The sequence below is a fragment of the Physeter macrocephalus genome, chromosome 4, assembly GCF_002837175.3.
Source record: "Physeter macrocephalus isolate SW-GA chromosome 4, ASM283717v5, whole genome shotgun sequence".
NCBI classification, from domain to species: Eukaryota; Metazoa; Chordata; class Mammalia; order Artiodactyla; family Physeteridae; genus Physeter; species Physeter macrocephalus.
The window spans coordinates 49,823,542-49,832,237 of record NC_041217.1 but is presented as its reverse complement, the minus strand read 5'-3'; the positions used below and the strand labels follow the sequence as shown (position 1 = coordinate 49,832,237).

At 39.8% G+C, this 8,696-nt stretch overlaps 2 protein-coding genes across 2 annotated transcripts in view; both read right to left on the bottom strand.

The window, feature by feature from the left end:
* Positions 1-8,696, bottom strand: part of AXDND1 (axonemal dynein light chain domain containing 1) — a 78,021-nt gene that overhangs the window by 58,628 nt on the left and 10,697 nt on the right. Inside the window, exon 9 of the mRNA XM_055084181.1 lies at positions 7,690-7,811. Coding sequence (XP_054940156.1) covers positions 7,690-7,811 — 122 coding nt within the window. The remainder of the gene's footprint in view (positions 1-7,689; positions 7,812-8,696) is intronic.
* On the bottom strand, positions 5,927-6,525 carry LOC102985054 (ATP synthase subunit d, mitochondrial-like). Its single transcript, XM_055084182.1, has one exon. The coding sequence runs from the start codon at positions 6,476-6,478 to the stop codon at positions 5,993-5,995; it is 486 nt and encodes a 161-aa protein (XP_054940157.1). The 5' UTR covers positions 6,479-6,525; the 3' UTR covers positions 5,927-5,992.

Below are 8,696 nucleotides of genomic sequence, written 5' to 3'. Positions count from 1 at the left end.
AGATTTTAAATTATGGTTTCAGTTTCATTACTTGTGATAGGTCTGTTTATATTTTCTAATTCTTCCTGGTTCAGTCTTGGAAAATTGTACCTTTCCAGGACTTTGTCCATTTCTTCGTGGTTGTCCATTTTATTGGCATACAGTTGTTTGGTCTGGTCTCTTATAATCCTTTATTTCTGCAGTGTCAGTTGTGATTTCTCCTTTTTCATTTCTAATATTATTGATTTGTGTCCTGTCCCTTTTACCAGACCAGGGCATGAACCCGTGTCCCCTGCATCGGCAGGCGGACTCTCAACCACTGCGCCACCAGGGAAGCCCTGCTCTGATCTTTAGGATTCCTTTCCTTCTACTGACTTTGGGTTTTCTTTGTTCTTCTTTCTCTAGTTGTTTTAAGGGTAGGGTTAGATTGTTTACTTGAGATTTTTCTTGTTTCTTGAGGTGAGATTGATTCTTCCCTCTTAGAACTGCTTCTGCTGCATGCCATAGGTTTTGGGTTGTTATGTTTTCATTGTCATTTGTTTCTATGTATTTTTAAATTTCTTCTTTGATTTCTTCAGTGATCTCTTGTTTATTTAGTAGCACACTGTTTAGCCTCCATGTATTTGTGTTTTTTACAGTTTCTTTCCTGTAATTGATTTCCAATCTCATAGTGCTGTGGTCAGAAAAGATGCTTGATACTATTTCAATTTTCTTAAATTTTCCAAGGCGTGATTTGTGTCCCAAGATGTGATCTATCCTGGAGAATGTTCCATCTGCACTCGAGAAGAAAGTGTACTCTGCCACTTTTGGGTGGAATGTTCTATAAATATCAATTAGATCTATCTGGTCTATTGTGTCATTTAAAGCTTATGTTTCCTTATTTATTTTCTACTTGGATGATCTGTCCATTGGTGTAAGTTGGGTGTTATTATTGTGTTACTGTCGATTTCTCCTTTCATGGTTGTTAGCATTTGCCTTATGTATCGAGGTGCTCCTATGTTGGGTGCATAAACATTGATAATCGTTATATCTTCTTGGATTTATCCTTTGATCATTATGTAGTGTCCCTCCTTGTCTCTTGTAACAGTCTTTAAAGTCTATTTTACCTGATATGAGTATTGCTACTCCAGCTTTCTTATGATTTCCATTTGCATGGAATATCTTTTTCCATCCCTTCACTTTCAGTCTGTATGTGTCCCTAGGTCTGAAGTGGGTCTCTTGTAGACAGCATATATATGGCTCTTGTTTTTGTATCTATTCAGCCAGTCTGTGTCTTTTGGGTGGGGTATTTAATCCATTTACATTCAAGGTTATTATCGATATGTATGTTCCCGTTACCATTTTCTTAATTGTTTTGGGGGTTTTTTGTGGGTCTTTTTCTTCTCTCGTGTTTCCTGCCTAGAGAAGTTTCTCTAGCATTTGTTTAAAGCTGGTTTGGTGGTGCTGAATTCTCTTAGCTTTTGCTTGTCTGAAAAGCTTTTCACTTCTCCATCAAATCTGAATGAGATCCTTGCTGGGTAGAGTAATCTTGGTTGTAGGTTTTTCTCTTTCATCACTTTAAGTATATCCTGCCACTCCCTTCTGGCCTGCAGAGTTTCCGCTGAAAAATCAGCTGATAACCTTATGGGGATTTCCTTTGTATGTTATTTTTTGTTTTTCTCTTGCTGCTTTTAATATTTTTTCTTTGAATTTAATTTTTGTTAGTTTGATTAATATGTGTCTTGGTGTGTTTTTCCTAGGATTTATCCTGTATGGAACTCTCTGTGCTTCCTGGACCTGGGTGACTATTTCCTTTCCCATATTAGGGAAGTTTTCGACTATAATCTCTTCAAATATTTTCTCAGATACTTTCTTTTTCTCTTCCTCTGGACCCCTATAATTTGAATGTTGGTGTGTTTAGTGTTGTCCCAGAGGTCTCTCAGATTCTCTTCAATTCTTTTCATTCTTTTTTCTTTATTCTGCTCCTCAGTAGTTATTTCCACCATTTTGTCTTCCAGCTCACTTATTCGTTCTTCTGCCTCAGTTATTCTATTATTGATTCCTTCTAGTGTATTTTTCATTTCAGTTATTGTGTTGTTCATTTTTCTTTGTTTGTTCTTTAGTTCTTCTAGTTCTTTGTTAAATATCTTTTGTATTTTCTCAATCCATGCCTCCATTCTATTTCTGAGATTCTGGATCATCTTTACTTTCATTACTCTGAATTCTTTTTCAGGTAGATTGCCTATTTCCTCTTCATTTATTTCGTCTTGTAGGTTTTTACCTTGCTCCTTCAACTGTGACATATGTTTTTGCTGTCTCATTTTTTAAATTTTTCGATGGTGCCTATTTCCTCTTCATTTATTTGGTCTTGTAGGTTTTTACCTTGCTCCTTCATCTGTGACATATTTTTTTGCCATCTCATTTTTTTTTTTTGAGTGGGATTGTGTTCCTGTCTTACTGGTTGTTTGGCCCGAGGCTTCCAACACTGGAGTTCGTAGGCTATCAGGTAGAGCTGTGTCTTGGTGCTGAGATGAGGAACTCCATGAGACCTCACTCCGATGACTATTCCCTGGGGTCTGAGGTTCTCTGTTAGTCTAGTGGTTTGGACTTGGAGCTCCCACCGTAGGAGCTTCAGCCCAACTTCTGGCTCATGAACCAAGATCCCGCAAGCCGCATGGGGCAGCAAAAAAAAACAAACAATAACAAAGTATAAAATAAAATTAGACTAGGAAACTAACAGATATGCTAGAAAGAATATAACAATTAAAATATAGGTGAATCAACAACCAGAAGGTACATCAGTACCACAATAGTAAAAAAGGGGAGGGAAAAGGAAAAAAAAAAAAAAAGGGGTGGGGAAGGCCTTGGCTGTGGAGGGCAGGGCCTACGCAAGGGTGAGGTTTGGGTGGTGGGCGGGGCCAATGCTCAGGACGAACAGGGCTGAAAAAGGCCCTGGGGGCTGTGGGGGGTGGGGCTTAGGCTCAAGGAACAGAAGGGGCCCAGGCGTGCCCCCCACCCCTGGTCTCAGAGGGCAGGGGATCTCAGCTGGAAGCCCAGCAGGCTTCCTGGGCTCGAATGGGCGAGGCAAACACCCTCCTCTCTTCTCCTGCTCCTCCAGTCTGTGAGGGCCCCTCCTGCCTGCCTCTCCTGATCTCCCTGGCCTCCTTCCTATACCTCCAGGACAAATGCGGCTGGTAGGGGTGGAGGGGGGAGCCTTGGAGGGCAGAGGACCTGCCTGGGAGCTAAGCAGGCTCCCCAGGCCTGAGTGGGCAGGGCAAATGCCCTCCACTCCTCTCTCGCTCCTCCTGGAGGGCCCCTCCCGCCTGCCTCTCCTGATCTCCCCTGCCTCAGGGCCACCGATCCTCTCTAGCCTCCACTTCTCCTCCCCCCTCAGTCTCCCTATGTCCTACCGGTTCACTTTGGGGTTCCTCCTGTCTCCTTGGGTGTCAGAGTCCCCCCACCAGCAGCAGGCACCCTAGTTGTGGGGAGATGCTAACTCCACATCTTCCCACACTGCCATCTTGACTCCACCCCTTGATAATTTCTTATAAGAATAAACTTAAACTGGTACTACCCTGGCGGTACAGTGCTTCCACTGCAGGGGGCACAGGTCTGATCCCTGGATGGGGAATTAAGATCCCGCATGCCGTGAGGCATGGCCAATAAATAAATAAATAGATAAACTTAAACTTACTTTATGATGTTTTGTACAACATGGGGAATATAGCCAATATTTTTTAATAAGTGTAAATGGAAAGTAATCTTTAAAATTTGTGTAAAAATAAACAATTTTTTTAAAAAATTTAAAAATACAAACCTATGAACTAGCAATCGCATTCCTACATATTTACCCAAGAAATTAAAGCACATGTTCACAGAAAGATTCTTACAAGAATGTTCACAGTAGCTTTATTCATAATAGCCCCAAACTGGAAACAGTGCCCATCAATAGGAAAACAGATAAACTGCTTTTTGTTCCATTCATACAATGGAATACCACTCAGCAATAAAAAAGAACTGCCCATATATGCACAATGTGGATGAATTTCAAAAACATGCTATGTGAAAGAAGCCTTACATAAAAGAGTATATACTGTATGATCCCATTTGTATGAAGTTCCTAAACAGGCAAAACCAATCTAAGATTCAAAGAAGTCAGAACTTCTGGAGAAGTAGGGGTGGGCATTTCCAGGGAAAGAGCATTAAGGAACTTTGTGAGGTGACCATAATACCCTATATCTTGATAAGGGTTTGGGTTATTTAAGTGTATGTATCTGTCAAAAGTCAACAAATGCAGACAAGATTTGTTCATTTTATTATATATAACTTTTACTTAAAAAGGAAAAAAAAGGCAAATAATGAACTCTGATTAATGATAGACACGATGAAGTATTTGAGAGAAATACACTGATGTCTGCATTTTACTTTGAAGTACATGAAGTTGGTGGATAAATAGAAGCATGGCTAGATGGACAGACAAGCAATAAAGGGAGAACAGTATAATGTTAATGGCAGAATCTAGATATATGTGTGCTTACAGTAAAATTCTTTCAATTTTTATGTGGGTATTTGGAAATTCCCTTAATAAAATATTGGAAAAAATAAAAATAACAATAACTGAAAAATGTCAGATGCCTACATCCAAAGATATTTATAGTGTCAACCAAAAATAATTACTGCAGTAGTCCTATTTCTGTGTAATCTGAGTCTTATTCAGCTTATAACCAATCTGTCATTCTTCCCTCTATAAAAAATGGTTATTATGAACCTCTGTTTCATACGAAACCCTCCTTCTACAGTAACAGGCCTAAGAGACAGTTGCATGAAAAGCAGGGACACACACAAGCTGATCAGAAAGACACAGAGCAGGGACTTCCCTAGTGGTGCAGTGGATAAGAATCTGCCTGCCAATGCAGGGGACATGTGTTCAATACCTGGTCCAGGAAGATCCCACATGCCATGGAGCAACTAAGCCTATGTGCCACAACTACTGAGCCTGCACTCTAGAGCGTGAGAGCCACAACTACTGAAGCCTGCGTGTCTAGAGCCTGTGCTCTGCAACAAGAGAAGCCACCACAATGAGAAGCCTGTGCACCACAACAAAGAGTAGCCCCTGCTCTCTGCAACTAGAGAAAGCCCAGGCACAGCAACAAAGACCCAACGCAGCCAGAAAAAAAAAAAAAAAAAAGACACACAGCAGAAAACTATAGTGACAAGCAAATAGGGCTGATATAGAGTATTTCCAGGGCATGCGTGGTGTAACCATTTACTGGGGACATCTACTGGATCCTCACAACAATCTTGTGAAACAGGGAGGACTCTATAAGATACCAGGCTCAGGACAACAGAAGTCTTCCTCATTGAAGGTAGGCCCTAGACCTTCAAAGAGCTCCTAACACAACAAAATGCCGGACACTAGATCATTCTGGACGTACTGAATGTTTCACCATTTCACAAACACATGAATGTTTGCAGCAACCACCCCGAAACCTCATTGCTTAACCCCACGTACTTTGTATTCTTAAATTCCAACTCTACCCCATTCTAAAACCTTAGCTTTGAAACCCCATTGTGATCCTAACTCTGGCACTTTGGAGTTAGTATTTTTGTCTCCCTAGTGTCTGGCTCAATTTTTCTTAAAGAAATTTGGCTTTGACTTGCCTGCCTATCTCTTTCTGTCTAGACTTCCTGGAATAGGGCCCCACCCAATTTTGGCCCCTAGAAGCTAACTCCTGAAATCAGATGGAAGAGTCCCACTCACACCAATTCCTCATTAAAGGAAGGTTTGGATACACAGTTAGTTATCTACTTCCTCTGCAATATTGCTCATCTATCTCTCCTGGCTTTGTTCTTAGAGTGACAACTGAGCCTTTAGTTGTCACTATCCTCATTCTAATTGGGCATTCTGCAGCTCTTGATGGTGTTCCAACAACTTACTCCTTAGTATCTATTCTTTTTTTTTTATATATATATAATTATTTTTAATGTCCAGAGTTTATAATTCAAGGGCCAGAGCTTTCTCCCAGACTTAAGTTTATAATTGCTCAATCTGCTGGTGAGGCCAGTAGGGATAATTCTTCTTATCTAATTTGGTTTCTGGGAAGACTTCATTCAAGTCCTCAATGGTCATCTGATCAAATGGAATTATGTTCTTCATCTTCTCCAGCTCTTTCTCGTATTCCTCAATCCTGGTCTTAGAGAGAGACAAAAACTCAGCACAAATTTTCACATCTTCTTTTTCTTCAGCATCCACCTGGGCAGTATATTTATCCTCCGGCATAGGAACCTTCAGGGCATTAAACTTCTTCTCGAAGTCATCCACCAAGCCAGCCTTTGCCACACTGGCCTTGTAGTAAGCCCAGTCGATGGCAGGTGGCTTCTCAGGCAGAGCGGCCAACCTGGAGGTGAGGATCTCATTCCAGGATTTCAGGGAGTTAGCAACAGCCTTCTGGTTGCGGGGTATGATCTCCCCAAAAGCTACCCAGTCAATGGCTTTTAGAGCAAGTTTCTGTCCAGCCATCTAGAGATCCTTCACCGACCCCGGCAGCCCAGAGTCCACAGCACCAAGGAACAGTATCTATTCTTGACCAGTCTCCTATTAATGGCTTTGCTCCTTGTTTCTCAGCACCGTCAGATAGGCAGACTCTATTTCCACAAATCAGATAGTGGCAAATAGGGCAAGTTTATATTATTAATTCCCATTCAGGAGAAACAGATATTCAGAGAAATCTAATAATTTGCCTATGGTTTCATGGCAAGGAAGCTGCAGATGTGTAATTTGAACCCAGTATTCTAATTCTACTATTCCTTTCTGCTTTGGAAAGTGCCACAGTCATAAAAAGAAGAATTACAGTAATAATGGTTATCATCATCGTCTATAATAATCATTTGTATTGAGCACCTACTTCTGTGCTTGCATTATTCTATGAAGCATCTTAATGCCTGACACAGAGTAGAAACTCAGTAAATATCATTCAAGAATGAAAAATTTTCAAATAGTGGGACTTCCCTGGTGGCGCAGTGGTTAAGAATCCGCCTGCCAATGCAGGGGACGCGGGTTGAACCCCTGGTCCGGGAAGATCCCACATGCCACCGAGCAGCTAAGCCCGTGTGCCACAACTACTGAGCCTGCGCTCTAGAGCCCACAAGCCACAACTACTGAGGCCACGTGCCACAACTACTGAAGCCCGCGTGCCTAGAGCCCGTGCTCCACAACAAGAGAAGCCACCGCAGTGAGAAGCCCACGCATCACAATGAAGAGTAGGCGCTGCTCACCACAACTAGAGAAAAAGCCTGCGTGCAGCAATGAAGACCTGATGCAGCCAAAAATTAATTAATTAATTTTAAAATAGAAAAATTTTCACATAGTTATTGTCTTCATTTACAAATAAGCAAACTTAGGAGTAGACTTTTACCAAGGTCACACACCTAGATGATGATTTAAAATCAGACTGGTCTGTCTCCAGAATCTATACTTTTTCTACTTTTTCACGTAGCACTTCACTCCCAATCATAAACGAATATGGTGTCAAACATCCCAACAGAAATCACCTTAAGGAAGTTCTCAACTAATATATTTTTACTATAGAAAATATAATAGAAATGCACTTAGGTCCCTTATTATCAATAGAGTAGAGAAGTTACTTTTGTGATTTTCTTAAAAGCAGATATAAATATAATTCTAATATAAAATTCAGGAGGAAACTGGGGTACTCCAATAATAGCTCTAACCTGATTTTGGATAGTAGTTCTCCTCTATCTGCACAGTCCACACTGACTTGTCGAATAAGTTCATGAAATACTGTATTATAAATGGTCTGTTCCTTCTTCAATATATGAAGTAGTTTGTGCATCTGGCAAAAGATAAGTAAGATAATCAGTATTTATTACAGTCTTGCCAGTAAAAAACATCTTAGGAGGTAAGCACTCAATGTGAATAAGTTTTAGAAACATCCTGATTAATTTGTTCACTTACATTTTCCTTTATAAACATATATAAAAATGATATATTAAAAAAAAATCTATGTCTAATCATGAATCTCTTTATATGATGCACTGAGAAAGTCACAATATCACCACTATGTTATACCTGCCAAAAATACAAAACCTGAATTGAATAAGTACACATCAGACAAACCAAAATTAAGGAACATTCTATAGATATTGAGGTCAAGAAAAACAAAGAACAGTTTCAGGTTATAGCTGTCTAAAGGAACATGACAACTAAAAGCACTGTGTGATCCTGGGATCCCGAAATGGAGGGGAAAACAGCTATAAAAGCCATTACAGGGACAATTAATAAAATTTGAAACTTGAATATGAACTATATTAGATAATACTATCCTATCAAAGCTAAATTTCCTGATTTTGATAACTATATTATGGATATATAAGAGATTGTCCTTATTTATAGGAAATATACCCTAAAATGTTTGGTGATAAAGAGGCATGAGGTTGCCAGCTTACTCTAAAATGGTTCAGAAAAAAACCATACACATAGAGATACATAGAGAGGGAAAGAGAATGACAAAGCCAATAGGGCACAGTGTAAACAATTACCAAACCTGGGTAAAGGTTACATAGGAGTGCCTTATATTGAACTTGTCTATAAGTTTCAAATTCTATAAAAATAAAAATTTATAAAACAAAAGAGAAATAGCCCCATAAAGAAAAACATCTGTATCTATGTAAGACTGAAAGAGCTCTTTCATTAGGTGCAAAATAAAAATTGTAAGTGA

Bases quoted from the DNA above. Each gene is read 5' to 3' on its own strand.
- LOC102985054 (XM_055084182.1), bottom strand. From the start codon at position 6,478: ATGGCTGGACAGAAACTTGCTCTAAAAGCCATTGACTGGGTAGCTTTT.